The sequence below is a fragment of the Brassica rapa genome, chromosome A05 (genome assembly GCF_000309985.2).
Source record: "Brassica rapa cultivar Chiifu-401-42 chromosome A05, CAAS_Brap_v3.01, whole genome shotgun sequence".
Lineage (NCBI taxonomy): Eukaryota > Viridiplantae > Streptophyta > Magnoliopsida > Brassicales > Brassicaceae > Brassica > Brassica rapa.
In genome coordinates, this window is record NC_024799.2 from 2,956,573 (window position 1) to 2,972,404 (window position 15,832).

The 15,832-nt window shown below is 34.8% G+C and overlaps 3 protein-coding genes across 3 annotated transcripts; 1 reads left to right on the plus strand and 2 right to left on the minus strand.

Annotated features, from left to right (window-relative positions):
• Positions 1-849: 849 nt before the first annotated feature.
• Positions 850-5,554, minus strand: LOC117133915. The gene is made up of 2 exons (XM_033291039.1): positions 4,584-5,554; positions 850-4,547 (listed from the first exon to the last, which is right to left on the minus strand). The coding sequence occupies exons 1-2, from the start codon at positions 5,367-5,369 to the stop codon at positions 4,098-4,100; spliced, it is 1,236 nt and encodes a 411-aa protein (XP_033146930.1). The 5' UTR covers positions 5,370-5,554; the 3' UTR covers positions 850-4,097.
• A 572-nt stretch (positions 5,555-6,126) lies between these two features.
• Positions 6,127-10,988, plus strand: LOC103866970 (ethylene-responsive transcription factor ABI4-like). Its single transcript, XM_033291041.1, has 2 exons — positions 6,127-10,620; positions 10,719-10,988. Exon 1 carries the CDS (start codon positions 8,227-8,229, stop codon positions 9,178-9,180), a length of 954 nt encoding a protein of 317 aa, XP_033146932.1. The 5' UTR covers positions 6,127-8,226; the 3' UTR covers positions 9,181-10,620; positions 10,719-10,988.
• Positions 10,989-11,371: 383 nt separating this feature from the next.
• On the minus strand, positions 11,372-14,113 carry LOC103866971 (GDP-Man:Man(3)GlcNAc(2)-PP-Dol alpha-1,2-mannosyltransferase). The gene is made up of 7 exons (XM_009144989.2): positions 13,814-14,113; positions 12,783-13,069; positions 12,517-12,703; positions 12,375-12,443; positions 12,109-12,302; positions 11,920-12,029; positions 11,372-11,826 (listed from the first exon to the last, which is right to left on the minus strand). Exons 1-7 carry the CDS (start codon positions 14,111-14,113, stop codon positions 11,582-11,584), a joined length of 1,392 nt encoding a protein of 463 aa, XP_009143237.1. The 3' UTR covers positions 11,372-11,581.
• Between the last annotated feature and the right edge of the window lie 1,719 nt (positions 14,114-15,832).

Consider the following 15,832-nt stretch of genomic DNA (forward strand, 5'->3'; position numbering starts at 1 on the left):
TGCGTTGTCACAATATCTGTCTTTTTAATTTCATCTACCTCACGTTAGCTTCTTCATCTTCTTCTCTTTTCCTTTCCATTGTTCCACGCTCTCTGTTTCATGTTTAGGCTTTTTTTACATTTTCTATATTTTACCTTAATTATACTTTTTGAATTTTCCTTCCGTTTTGGGTGATGTCTCTAACTTGAGTTAATCGTCAAAAGCTAGGATCAATTTTATTGTCTTACTTCCGATAAATTTTATTTTTTAATTTGCACAAATCTTAAACAACACTAACATCCCGTAAATTATACCACCTCACCGATATCCAAAGTAACTAGTTTCGTGCTTACGCAGAGTCTCAGCACCTAGTTTATTTAAATAGAGGCTCTCCAAGGCAAGCTGACATGTCGCAGCTTATATATGGACTATGGTTCAACGCTAACCATCGAACCATATACATTTAATAACTAATCCTTCTAGAGAGAATTTGACACTCAATAACAAAACCTGATAAACATTTGATGTAAATGCATTATTATTAGTGTAATTTGTCAACGATAAATACTTTATCACTTGAGACATGAATCGACTCATCTAATCTATTAATTTAGGGTCCTATTTTTTATCTACTGTTTAAAAGTCATTGTAGAACCATTTGTTTAACATGTTTTATGTTATATTTTATATTAATCATTTAATATACAACATTTAAACAGAAAATCAGACAGAATCTTTTTTTTTTAATTATTAATCTGTTATATATTAAATGTATTAGCACTTTAAAATATAAAGAAATCGTGCCCATTTACCTATATTTTAGGAAATATCAATATGATGTGTTAAATAAAAGGTTAAAATTAGAAATAATGCAAAAGATGTTAAAATGGTGGGTTAACTATTTTAACTTTCATATGTAATATTTATATAAACTTTCATTAAACTTATAAAATTATTTTTAATTTAAAATGTAATTATATGAAACTAAAAACATGTGTGAATGCAAAATTAAAAACGTTAAAAAATTCAGTATATATTATATTATATTTAAAATGAAAGCTTTTGCAATATCTAATTTATTAAATTAAAGTCTTACGACTTTTTTATGTGTGATCTTTTATTTGGACCATGTCTTAGAAAATTTATTAAATTATACATAATTTAATTACAATATCATTAATATCTTAATCTTTTATTTGAAATACAAATAAGCAACTTTCCTTATAAAATTCAAACAAAATATTTAAAAACACTATTTGCAATTTATTTTCGCAATTAATTAGTTTAAATTCTGATTATTATTAAAATATAATTAAATATAAAATTAATTAAGTTTTGATTTAAAAATAAAAATTAAAATCACATCAAATAATTTAATTATATTTTACTGATAACTGAAATTTAAATTAATTAATTTTTGGGAATAAAAAATTAAAATATTTTGTTAGAATTTTCTTAAAAAATATTCATTTGTATTTGAAATAAAAAATTAAAAATTAAAATATATCTAATCTATTTAATTAAAGTTATATTTTGGATTTCATATGTTATATTTTAATTTTGAACTATTAAACACGGGTTCATCTAATCAATTTAAATTTTATTATATAAAATATTTATAAAAAAATCTCTAATGATTTAAAGCTGGATGGAATAGAAAATTAAGATTATAATTAGTAGTTTAGAATGACTCATTTAGAGTTAGAGTTGATATCGACTTATGGCTGATACTCCGTATACAAAGACTAATATTAGATTTTTAGATTCCAGGGACGACGTCCGATCCTTCTTAAAGATAAAAAATACGAACTCAAAGAATCTATAAAGCAAAATAATTGTTTAAAATGAAACTTAGCCGCACAAAATAAATGTTTAAAATGAAACTTTACCGCGCATGGCGCGGGTTCTATTCTAGTTTATATTTATGGTTGGATCGTATCTCAATTATTAGAGATTTGGTCCTACGAAGTCAACTCGACCAAAGGGAATGAATTATGTATAAATTATGAATATCTTAACGATTGGCTTATTTACAATATGTTTTCCAGCCGGCATGGAACTACGTACTAATAGATGAGAGATTAATTTTAAATTAAACTCAACCATAAAAACAATATTCACTTCGTTTCAATTTAGGTGTAAATGTAGAGTAAATTTTTATTATAAAATAAGTGTCATTTGTATGCAAAAATCTAAAACTACGTTTTATTTGAAACAGATGAAATATTTTTACCGTTAATTACTTATCTAGTTTAAATGCATTGGCAGCGGAGAAAAAAAAAAGAGAAAGCTAGTTAGACAAAAGAAGAAGCAAGGACCATATGAGAAAGCTAGTGATCAGGGGAAAATCCAGGATAAATTTTTAATGGGTGCATGAAAATGATAAAATATATTATGTGTATTTTTTTTTATCAAAATATATTATGTGTATATGTATGTGGAAGCTAGTGTTCGGAATCAGTCGGATATGGGTTTCGTTCTGCTGTGGATGAAAGTTACTAGTCTCAAAAAAGCACCGAATATCTCGGGAGACATCATCACCAACATTAATGATATTAAGAAAAATTTCACCCCTGCTAGTGATTAAGGGTAGAAGTTAGAAAGAAAAGTAGAAGAAGCCAAGGGTAGTGATATTAAGAAAAATTAATGACATCAATAGCGACTGAAACATGTTTAACTTGTAGTTGTTGGCGACAAGGTTTAACGATATTGGTACATTTCACTGATTTGTCACAAATTGAAAAGTTAGAATATTAAAATTTATAGCACCTGCCTGAAAATGTAGTTGCTAATCATTGAAACTCGTCTAAAGATCAGCGACTACCGAACAAAATATCTAGTTGCTAATGATTCTGAAACAAACAAGATGTTTGTTGTTGATCCTTATCGCTAGTTGCTACTTGCTATTGGCTGAAACTTGTCGCAGCCCATATATCGACGACACGAAACAAACATGTTACATAATGATTTAGCTATGGTTTTGTTTAGTATGTGAAATGATCAAAACTTTTTAGTTTGTATACGTATGTGAACATATTTTTTGTCTAACTAAATCATTTCCCGCTATTTCAGAATTTAAATAACCTTACACTTGATGACCAAAAAAAAAAACCTTACACTTACAATGGGGTCGATAAAAAGAAGGAATGGACCAGAAAGCAGACCCAGAAGATCCAAATAATAATACTTCTGAAGCCGGCTCCAGGATCTATATACTAAAAGGCCTTGATGACTGACGTAGGTCGAATTTCTTAATGCCTTTGACGGTTTTGTATTTTGTTTCGACCCACTAGTGTTTTTCGTTGGGCATCATCCCTGAAGAAGACAGAACATTCACTTCATTGTTCATACTAATATTCGGATTTTTGTTAACAAAATTTTTGTTTTTATTCTCATGCTAATAAAATTCCATTCCTCATAGTAGTTAGCAAAATATAAATTAGTATTTGATTCTTAATAGTAATTAGCAAAATATAAATTAGTATCTGATTCTTATATTACTATTATTCATTTTCATTTATCTTCTTTTTTTGTTTGGTCAAATTCATTTTCATTTATCAAGGTGGAGTTCTAACATTCCGTAAAGGATTTAATCCCACCATACAAGGGTGGACATTAACGATATCCTCGTTTATAAAATAAAACTGAACACGTCTTATATAAACGAGACGAAGATACAATCATGGAAATTGCGTTTCATCCAAACACTAATCTTGCACCTATGATATATAAATTAATTACTGGTTTTCTGAATTTGGTTAATTATTTTTGTCAAAATATAGAGACTCCGTGCATTTACATCGTGTTAAGTCGCACCTAATATAGTAATATTCTATGTTTTGATGATTGAAAAGGTAAGTTAAGAGAATGGTCCTTTTGGAGACATGAATGCAAACAACACAGAAAATGTCCTTATCCAAAGAGAATAATACGGGCATATATATATAGACGCAACGTTATATTGGCATGTTGATTAAAGTGCCGCCCACGGTTTATTGGCATGTGAATATTTATCATCTTGCTCGAAAATGTTTATCTACCCAGACCAGCCCTTCATTCTATATGAAAATCTAATTATTTAGTTTTTTTTTTTTTGTCACAAACTGGTTATATTAAAATTAAAAGGCCATACGGCTTAGACGAACTACAACTGGTAGAGTGTTCAACAACAAGAAGATAACAACTGGAGGTATACTCGACAGTGTGACTAACAACAAATGTAGAACAATAACACAAAGAATAGATATGTTACAAAGGGAGACTTGCTCAAAGTAAAGAAACCTCTGAAAAGACTTCACTTGTACCCTTGAAACAATGCTCACAGCAGCGAGCAAGAAATAGTCGGAATCGACGTTGAAGAGACCTAACAGATAGGTTTGGACGGCAAAACTACCTGTTGAGGAGCTGGATGTGGCTGAGCAGCCCATTAGACCAGCGAAATCGGTATTAACACCGACTGAACTTTCCGACGAGACTATGTGAATCTCAAATAAGTCGGAAAACATGGCCGTTAAGAGTTGAGAAACTCTGTAACAGTGACCAGAAGGCCTGAAATGCCTGAATTTAGATTTACAATTCCAATATAGGGTTTTGCTGAGAGGTATGTCGCGCCAGACGTTCTCAGATTGCTCACTAGAGAGCGATGATAAATCAACCTCTCCACGTCCGGTGGGACTCGTCGTTGTAGTCCAGAGCACAAGGGAGAATCGTTGTTGCAGGGCACACATAATGGAGATGGATACAGGTATACTGCGTCGAAGTGAGATAGAGGGGGTGGTGGTATTATCATTACCGGTGGGGAGGAGGTCGACATGAATGGCAGTGGAGAAGCAGGGAGCAGCAAGTACGGTGGAGCAGTAGACTCTACCGGCAAGGCAGATCTGGTTTAGCTTTGCCTCAACGCCACGATGTCGTCGGATCTCGTAGATGAAGCGGGTTGAAAGACCACCGGAGGTGAAGAGGAAGGGCTGAACATCCACGAAGCAAATCACCACCCATACTTTAACAATCAAAAGCCAGTCCTCAAAGCTTTGATTTGCTGAGTGTTGGAGAGAGACCAGCCTGGAGACGTTTTCTTCAACCAAAATCTCCACATTACTACACCAATCTTGCAGAGGTGGAGACACGGCCCTTAAGGCTAGGTTTGGCACGTAACGATCAAGCTGCGTGTTCATGGCTCTGACGGGACGAGAGGGATGCGTACTGGTTCGATTCAGAGGTGAATGGAGTAGATCTGGCGGGACCGGTGGGTCTGGTGGCTCTGGGGAACGAGGAGGAGGAGCGACGAGGTTCCCCGACAAGGTCCTCTCACCTAGAACGAACCGTTGTTCTGCTGAATCTACCTGACTCGAGGGGAGTAGCTTGAGCAGAGTCACACCTTCAGACAGCATGGAGCCAAACAGAGAAGAGACGCCGGAGTGAAGTGACGGAAAGACCCGAGAGAGTGAAGTCGCGGCGGTCAGAAGTGGAGCGGGGCGGAAGAGGGACACCGGAGGCAGAGGCTCATGTTGAAATCTTCGATCTGGCGGCTGCTTCGTAAGTCGTGCCTGGGAGCGTTGTGCTCTAGGGCGAACTCTGTTTTTTTTGAGTTCTAATTATTTAGTTTAACTAGGTTTTGTACTCGAAAGAAATTTCTAAGCGTTCTAAGAGCATCTCCAACGTAAAATTTTATTTATTGTTTCAAATAGAGTAAAAGTGAAAATGAAGTAAAATTATTTCAATCCTACTTTATTTTCTATTCCATAATGAAGTGATGAACAAACAAAAAATAGATTACTCTATTTATAAAATAAATTTCATTATGCAGTGAGATATGAAGTTGGGTTAGGAGCTCAAATGGAAAAAATGGAATGGAAATGAAGATGCTCTAAACCATACATTTTTATAAAAATAATAAATAGAGTTATTTGGATTTAAAATAAAGAAAATGTATTAGTTTGGATATTTGTAATATGTGATATTTTGTGACGGATACTTGCTAACAAATTTGTAAATTAATATTGATAGTGAACTAGTCACAAGTTTGTAACTATTGGTTTCCATACACCTACCAAAAAAAAAAACTATTGGTTTCCATACATGGTATTATGGTAAGAACCTACAATCTTAAACTTGCCTAAAATTTTATTTGGTACCTTCTGACGTTCTTTCGTAAACCCCAAAAACTCATGAATACTTTTATAATTTACGAAAGATCATACTCCATATCATATTTGTTGCGTTGCAATACTCTTGAAACATTTAAGTTCTATGTCCTATGTTATGGTTCATTAATACCGTATTAATTTAAGCATCTGGTAATCGGCGGAACAAAAAAATGTTCACTAATCTTTCTTGAATGGTATCAAATGATCAATTCATCGTTAGACAAGACCTCACGTGAATTTTGTGACTGGGATAATCAACTTGCATCGTTATATAAATGGATAAGTGCAAGACAAATGCATGTATGGCGCAACTAGTTGCCGAGACATAAAAATGCGAGAGTTCCAAGGCAATTGGGCTGAGATTTCAGAAACCACAAGAAAAAGCTTTGGTTCTTTCACTGTCTTTGCTTCCTTCCTCGCCACCTCCTCTCTTCCATGCAATATTCCCATTTTTCTCTTTTTTGTTTTTCATATTTATAATTGACGGTCTATCTACGCTTTTAATATACTCCATATACTTGTTTAATTATCTAACATGTGAGTGTTTTTATCTACATAATTGTTTGCGAAGATGAAAGGAAAGGTGTGTAGTATCCAGAATTTTATAATATTTCGATTATTATAAATCGGACGAAGTATTTGACTCGAACCACGTCTTTTTCCAAGAATGGTAATTGAGTAGACAACACATAATTCGATTATTATAACTATGTGTGTTTAAAATAAAGGTCAGAAAAATAAATTACTTCTGACTTTCTCAGTTTCTCTGCATCTGTGTTTTCTGTCCTTCCAGTAGCCGCATCTGCAACCCTCCGAGTGAGCAAATTATTTGTTTTCTCCAAAAAAATTTCAGCAAATGGAATTGATTCTGAAGCGTAAACTACCATTGACTGTATGTAATTCGATTTTGAATTATAAAATAAATGAAAACATAATACACACATTAGATATACTACGAATTGAAAAGAAAAAGGGTCCGAAAGAAAAAGCTATAACTAAAGTTTGTTGGAGTGAAAAATGTAACAGAATTAGATTTAAATTAGATTCGGTTAATAGAGTTATCAAATTTTGAAAAAAGAATAAAGTTTTACATTGAAAATGCTCTAACCATTCATTCAGATCATATTAATTTTGGTCATGTTTAATTTACTTGTTCGTACGCCTATAAATACCACGAGGACTTGTTGAATCAAAATTTAGCATATAATTAATATAGTTGTAGAAAGTTATATACAACTAATATCATCTCCAACTTTACTCTATTTTTCACTTTAAAATAGAGTTTAGAGTAAAAAATGCTCCAATGGTACTTTATTTTTCACTCTATAATAGAGTGAAAATTAGGTTTACTCCAAATATAAAGTAATTTGTTTTTTCTTTGTTCATCACTCTATTTTCTAGCTACTCTAAAATAGAATACCATTGGAGCAAACTCAAACTCTATTATAAAATTATTTTATTTTAGAATAAAAAATAGAGTAAGCCATTAGAGATGGTTTAAGCCAAAGTTTGACATCAAATTACCGGAATACTATGTTAAATTTTACCAAAATCTATAAGATGTCTGAGACTATTATAAACGGATTGACCACACAAGGACTAGAACTATCAATTATCTTAACTTTACTAAAATCTATAGATGTTTTAAGCCTGGTCTCGGTGCGACAGATAAAAACTTGAATACTTCCATCTTTTTGTTAAACAATAATAGAAAGGCGGACATCTTATTCATGCTCGTAGACACTCGTGGTTTGTGTGTTTCTTCTTGTTTAAGCTATTTATGTACTCTTTTTGGTTAGATTTGGGTGCAAATGTTTTTAAGTGATCAATAAAAATATACTGCTTGTAACGACAACCAAAACAAATCTCCCTCACAGTAAATACTTGTAACAGCAAAAATGTCCTTGGTAGAAAATAAAAGTTAAAAAGGAATAACAAAGAGAGTATATAAGTGTATATATATAAAGAAGCACACCGCCCTAATCCACCATTCACAACGGTGACATTCAAACACACTTCTGTCTCTCTTTCTTCTTGATTCGTCCTCTCCATTTTCTCAATTTCTTTAATCTCTTTCTTTGTCCTTTCTTCTTCTTCATCTATGGACCCTTTACCTTCCCAACAAGAACAACAACACAATCTTGACGGTACTATCCAACAAACCCTAGCCCAAAATCCTCAATCCGATTCCACCACCACCACCACCGACTCAGCCTCTCCTGCTCAACAACGCAAACGCAAAGGTGGTCCTGAGAACTCCAAGTTCCGTTACCGTGGCGTCCGACAAAGAAGCTGGGGAAAATGGGTCGCCGAGATCCGTGAGCCACGTAAACGCACTCGCAAGTGGCTTGGTACTTTCGCCACCGCCGAAGACGCCGCACGTGCCTACGACCGAGCCGCCGTTTTTCTTTACGGGTCACGTGCTCAGCTCAACTTATCCCCTTCCTCTCCTTCGTCGGTCTCTTCTACTTCCTCATCCGTATCCGCCGCTTCCTCTTCTCCTTCATCCTCTTCTTCCTCCACTCAAACCCTAAGACCTCTCCTCCCTCGTCCCTCCGCCGCGTCCCTAGCCTCATCCTTCATCCCGTGCGGTCTGCCTTTTACCAACAACATATTCCTTTCTGGTGGGACCTCTACGTTTTGCCCTAGTTATGGTATTTTCCCTCACCAACAAACTCAGATGACGCAAGTGGGACAGTTTCAGCACCAACCGTATCAGAATCTTCACTCTTGTAATAACAATAACAAGATCGGTGACGTGGAGCAGACAGATGTTCCGTTAGTTAAATCGCCGTCGTTTCATCACGAGGTGGCGTTAGGGCAAGAACAAGGAGGAAGTGTTTGTAATAATAACAACAACTCAATGGAGAATTTGAATTCTCTGGTTGGTTCGGTCGGTTCAACGGTTGTTGATCCGGTTAGTTCAATGGGTATGGATCCGGGTTACAATATCGTTGGGGATGGATCTTCACCGGTTTGGCCTTTTAGCGGAGAAGATGAGTATAGTCATTGGGGGAGTATTTGGGATTTTATTGATCCCTTGCTTGACATTTGATGTACGATCGATGAGAGTAACTCCAAGGGTTTGTCAAGAGCATTGAAGATTCTGAAGATTCACAAGGAGATTTTACATTCGATGAGGAGTTTTGCATGGACTATTTTGGAGGATTTTTTTGATAATTTTTTTTGATCGAAACATATAGAGATAATTAAGAGGCTATTTTTTTCTGTTTTGGAGATCTTTTATTTATATTTCAGAGAATTCGTAAAGGAGATTACGGTTCCAATAAAGTATATACATATGTGGAAGAAGAAGAGATGGTGGAAAGTTTTATGAGATTTATTTCTTCAGCACTTCATAGAGCATCTAATAGGATGCACATTATAAATTCGTTTTTGACTTTCAGAGGTTTAGATATCTCATTTTCTCTCTGAGAGTACTTTTGTTTGTATGTGTGTATTAAGTTTGAATTATATATATGAATCAAGGCAGAAACTGTGAAAGAATACATATTCAATTATAGGTCATTACTGGATATGGTTTGCATATCATCTATTGATGATCCTATCATATGGATGAAAGGTTGGGTATTTCATGTATAAATGAGTTTTGCGAGCTCATAGTTATGTTTCTGTAAGAAAGAAATAAATCAATTTTTTAAATATAAAAGAAAAAGAAACAAATCAAACAAAAACGTTTTTACTGAGATAAAATCATCTTCAATCGGAAAGTTTTTTTTTTTTTTAAATCCTACTCTATTTTAAACTTCATAAGGTAAAAGAAAATATAATAATTTCAAAAATGTAATAATATACTTTACTTATTATTTTATACTCCCTCTGTTTCTAAAAGATTTACTAAAATATGCATGTTTATTAAAAATTTAATAAATATTTATAATTTAATTTATTTTTTATTTTATTATGCACTTTCCAATAAATTTTCATCAATGAAATTTAATCAATTAAAATATTTCAATTAATGTTTCTCAAAAATATAAAAAAATAATCTATCTTTGTCGAACAAGAAAAAAAAATCTAAAAAATCTTACTTTCTTTCAAAAAATATTTTTCTTCAAAACTCAAGAAAATATTTTATGAGTTCTAGTTAAAACTCTTAAAACTATTCTATTTTGAATTCTTTAAGAGTTTTAACTCTAACCCAACTGCAAATCAATGCATGATAACAAGGATTCCACGATGATTGACCCTTTTTAACAAACAATTATTTTAATCATAGCAAAGAAAATAAAACAAAAACACAATCTAGCTTAAATTTTTGAAAATAATTTCTCCTAATTTACTGAGAGCTGAGAAAATACACAAGTAAGGCCCAAATCTATTATATGGGCCAAGCAAACAAATATACCTCTAAACTAGGGTTCTCAAGGGTATATATTCACAACTACGCTTCATTTCCTCTCCTTGTTACCGTCACCGTGAATTCGCCGACTAGGGTTTCAAGAAAAAGAGTTTCTCCGACATGAGAGCCAAGGTTTGTTGTCCATCTTGTCCTATACAGCTGTCTACCATTCTGTTTACGTATATCATTCTGAGCCTAAGCAACTGTTTTTCAAAATCGTGTGTTTGCAGTGGAAGAAGAAGCGTATGAGGAGGCTTAAGAGGAAGAGACGAAAGATGAGACAGCGATCTAAGTAGACTCAGAGAGAGAGTGACTCGTCTTCATGAAGACTCTGCTTTTCCATCTGCTTCCTTTGTTTTCCCTCATTTCAGTTTCGCTAGAGATCTTTAAAAGTACTTTCGGTTTGGTCTCGTTTCAGTTTTTGAATTGTTCGTAGCTTTGTTTTTGTCGGATTGTAGAGATCCTCAATTAATGGCAATGCTATATGTTTTTATTCACCAGTCTTATTTATATTCTTGCACACTAATTTAGGTTTTGAAAGTATTATCGTCTAGCTTATAGATCCTATGGAATAACTCAGATTTAGGTTGTACGATCTTGGAATATACAAATCTTGTTTGGTTAATCAAGAATGATCCAACACGTAATGCTTTGGAATATGATGGTAGTAGACTAGTAGTTAGTATTGTGATAATATCGTTGTGATTAGTCATTTTTAAGAAGAAAATGATCCTCACTTTTCCTCCAAACTGATAATCTCAGCTTGAATGGTCTGCAAGTTTAAACTTTAAGCCCTAGAGTTGGTTCTATCTCTCTTGCTAAGAGAACTACTTGTCTAATATTAGTTTATAACTGTAACCATCACCACATATGCCAATCTGAGTTATAGTTTCAAAACCGGTTTGCTCAAGAATCTGGCAGACGAGCAAACGTCTACTTTATCAGGAAGATAAAGTCTCATTGTGTTGGTCTATGTCAGAGCTTTAACCAAAAAAACATAAAAGTATGAGAGAAAAAAAGGGTATAACCTAGCTCTGTCCTGCGAGTCTAAAAGCTAGTGCAATAAGCAGTTTCCTTTAGGGTTATAACATTGTCATTTCACAGCACAGGTAAAAACAGGTCGAATAGCAGTTTTGAAGTCCTCACTAAACTGCTGTTCAGAGAACCTCATCGCACGTTTCCTAGCAGATTCAGCCATCTTAAGCCTCTCTGTTTCACTCATCTTCACAACCTCAACGATCGCTTCAGCGTATTCCTCCACCGTCTCAGCAAGAAACCCGGTTCTTTGTCCATCTTCTTCCAATACAATGTCCATTTTGGGTCCAGCCGAGTTGTGAGCTGCAACCACAAGTTAAAAAACAAATAAGCCATTACAAGAACTTGCTGAGAGAAACTGAAACTTCGACATAACAAAAAGCCTTAAAGTGTAACCTATTGGGATCGCACCAGCAGCCATGTACTCAACAACACTAATTCCAAAATGCTCATCTATCATCCCATGCATACCTGCTACTGCATTTCCTAGCAATGCCACTAGTTCTCTGCAATCATGGAAGCTCTCTGAGTATTACAAGACGCAAGTTTGAATAGAGAATGCGAAAAGGAGCGTTGAGTAAATACCTGTACATTGCGTTCTTATAGAATTCCACATCCCCATCTATTTTGAGCTCAACTGCTCTGTCTTTCAACTTCTGCAGCCGCTCTTCATCCGGCTCGTTTCTACAACTCCCCACAAACTGGAGCTTAGGTCGAGGGACGTCGGGACCTAACTTCTCTAAAGCTAGTGAAAAGGCCTCAAGCTGAAGCATATGAGCCTGGTACAACACTGCAACTGAGTAAGCTGGATAAGATAACTAATATGAACCATCAAAACTATAGTACCTCACCTTCTCAGGTCGAAACTGAGCAACTGATATGAAAACTGGAGGATCTGATGATCTTTTAAGAGGAAGTTTCTGCACATTAAACCAAAGATGTTAAAACAACAAGAAGACATAGATTCAAGCTCTCTGATGGGTTATCAATCACCTGGAGTCCTGAAGTATCACAAGGCGGGTAAACCCGCCTGATCCGTTCAGGTATCCTCCAAAGCACTTCGATATGAGACTTCGTCCACGAAGAGTTAACCATAGCTAGATGAGTACACGACCCAACCATCCCATACAACCAGCTAAACGCTCTGTAGTAAACTACTTTGCAAGTAGATAACCAATTGCTACCAACAAAAAAAAAACAAATCTCATTACCAAAACCAACATAACTTAAACGTCAAGCAAGAAGAAAGCAAAGCAAACCTCTTGGCGATTGAAGCGTCGTTGTTATACATGGAGTTCCTTTGACGGACACGAGAGATCATATCCAAACTAATAGTCGGGTAATGAGTATAACAAACAACTTTGCAACCGAAGAGACGCGCAAGAGGGTAAGTAAAGGCGTATCCACTCGTGTCAACGTAGTAGAAAGGAGTGAACTTTCTTAAGGCCTCCCACGCTAAGTAAACAGAGCCGAGACTTTGGCCTATCATTGTGAAATGTGGGTACGTTCTCTCTTCGATCCATTTCCTTTTGTTGAGATGAATCACCTGAAAAAAAAGATCAAAACTAAATCCAACGGAGCTACTAGGCCTGAGCACAACCGAACCGCACCGAACCGAAAAAACAGAAACCAAACCAAATTTCATAAATAACCGAATGGAAATAACTTAGGAATCTAAATTATCCGATATTTTTATTCGAAAATCCGGATTACCCAATATTTAAACTGAAAAACCCGAATTATCTGAATATTTTACTTATATTATCCTAAATGATCCGGATTCCAATTGGATCCTGATTTTTTTCGGTGGATATTAGCAGGTTCCTAACTTTGCTATCCAAACCTTCCTAACTTTGCTATCCAAACCGAACCGCACTGAACCAAAAAAGTAGAAACCAAACCGAATTTCTTGAATAACCGAGTGGAGCTATTTTGGAATCCAAATTATCCGATATTTTTATTTGAACATCAAGATTACCCGATATTTAAACCAAAAACTTCGAATATTTTACTTGTATTATCCTAAATGATCCGGAATAACCGGAATCCAATTGGATCCTGATTTTTTTTTAATGGATATTAGCCCGTTCCTAATTTTGTTATCCGATTAGAAACCAAAATAACCGAACCAAATTGAATATTCTAAACAGCCTAACCGTTCCTAATCGAACCGAAACCGAACCAAATTGAATATTCTAAACAGCCTAACCGTTCCTGATCGAAATAGCCGAACCAAAACCGAACCAAATTGAATGCCTATGCCTAAGCTATCTCTAGAGAGAGAAAGGACCTTGGGAGGAGAGAGAAGATGGACGCCGAATCGATCCACGGCGCGGCGAGCTAAACTATCGGAGGAAGAGTCGTGATCTCCGGTGAAGACGATGCAGTCGAGATCGGGAGTTTCCTCTTGGATGGCTTTGACTGCGCACCAGAGGACTCTCTCGCCGCCGCCGCCGTCGTTTGTGTAGGGATGGAAGAATCCCACCGCTCGTTTCCTGCTCTTTCTCGCGTTGATGATGGAGAGAGATAGGGTCAGTGATAATGCGAAGAGGAGAGTGAGGAAGGCGTAGAGGATGAAGCAGATCGCCATGGAAGCGTGTATCACTGAGGAGGAACGAAATGGTGAAGAAAGCGTTTTTGTTCATCTTTGATTATCTTTCTGAATATTACATAAAGGACCCGAGACTTTGGCTGAATCATAGTTATCCCCCTTAACTTCCGGAATTGATTGTCACTATTTTTTTTCTCTCTTTCAAATTGTAATAAACTAAGAAATTTATTTGGAATTTCAGATTCTAGCACTAATTTTCTATTTCGAATTATGAGAAATATTATAATTTTTGTAATCCAATCATTTCTTACAATTTTCTTTACGCTACATAAACCTCCACACCACACCCGACGATTTTGATAGCACCATTATAGATACTTTATGTAAGTTTTGTTTTTTTACAACAAAACTTATTTTCTGAAATTCAAAATCATGATCTCCTGATGTTTAAACGATTTTTTCAAAAGAGAAAAAAAACGAATGAATCATGGCAGAAAGTTGTGGTTTTTGTAGTTTTCGTTTTAAAGTTTAAAGAAAACCCATTTAAGAAAATGAAACTTAGGGTTAAAAAAATTAAAGTTCAAAATTTAATTCAATATATCATATGTCATATATCATAACAACCAAGACTATTTCGGTAAAGAAAAAAGATCCAAGACTAAACCCTGTGATTCAGCTTGAATAGGTGTAGCTTTATGGAGACATTGTTCTTGTCAGCGAGCATTGGAACCATCTCAGGCAACTCTTCAAGAGTTTGACCTTTAAGATAACTATAAAACCAAACGACCATAGTCTCTAATGTCTTTGTGTTTTTAAACATAAGTTCCATGAACGAACCGACGTGCCTCGACTCTACATTCTAATGTGCCAGGTTCTCAAAGACCCTCGCTTCCAAGCTCCAGCGCTGATCCTTTTTAACGCTTTGCCAATCCAAGTACTTGTCAATTATATTCGTCTGTACAAGAGAAAAGGTTTTCGATTATGCATACCGATAGTCAATATTTCATGTTCTAAAAAACCAAAGTGAGAGGATATGCATGGTTCTAGGACTACATATTTAGACTCGCTAATAGTTAGAATGGTCAAGGAAACTAATAAAATTAAATAGGTTTATGGAAAAATATTGCTATGGTGTCAAACTTCATTCTGTGTAGTGGTTAGCTACTTCAATTCAGGTGAGTGTTGCAGCACTCTGACTATACCAGGAATTGCATACTGGGAGATGATTGTCTCAATTGTCGAATCTTTGACCTTGAAGCTTGGAATGAGAACACATCGGAGCTCGGCAAGAGTTAATACATAACAGAAGCATAGATAGATAGTTAGTGAATACCGACACACAAACATAAAAAAAAAAGAGCTAAATAACTAGAGCATTGTAAGAAAAAAAATCATCATTGATCAATGATGACTTTGCCACATAATATTTTACAAACAATTATTGGTGATTTAATGGATATCAAAGCCTAGTAAAAACTAGTTTATTGGCTTGCTAACTAGACTGACGTGACATCTATATTATTAAAACTGAAATATACTTTAGAAGTAATCCTTCTTTTATGACTAATATTACAAGTTTTGCCACTGAGAATAATACAACTCCTTCAAATGATCATTAATATCTATTTTTTGTCAACAATATCCAATTTAACATCAGAAACTAAAAAGCCATTTTATATACGTACCCAATTTGATAGACAGACCCAAAATTTCCTTTATCTGCATTGAAGGTATTTAATTTATTAATAATTGTCATGT

Bases quoted from the DNA above. Each gene is read 5' to 3' on its own strand.
- LOC117133915 (XM_033291039.1), bottom strand. From the start codon at position 5,369: ATGCTGTCTGAAGGTGTGACTCTGCTCAAGCTACTCCCCTCGAGTCAG. The intron at 4,548-4,583 runs ATACCTCTCAGC...TGGAATTGTAAA, and splicing joins CTGAGAACGTCTGGCGCGAC to TCTAAATTCAGGCATTTCAG.
- LOC103866970 (XM_033291041.1), top strand. From the start codon at position 8,227: ATGGACCCTTTACCTTCCCAACAAGAACAACAACACAATCTTGACGGT.
- LOC103866971 (XM_009144989.2), bottom strand. From the start codon at position 14,113: ATGGCGATCTGCTTCATCCTCTACGCCTTCCTCACTCTCCTCTTCGCA. The intron at 12,704-12,782 runs GTTTGCTTTGCT...TTTTGTTGGTAG, and splicing joins GACGCTTCAATCGCCAAGAG to CAATTGGTTATCTACTTGCA. The intron at 11,827-11,919 runs GTTACACTTTAA...TTGTGGTTGCAG, and splicing joins TGCTGGTGCGATCCCAATAG to CTCACAACTCGGCTGGACCC.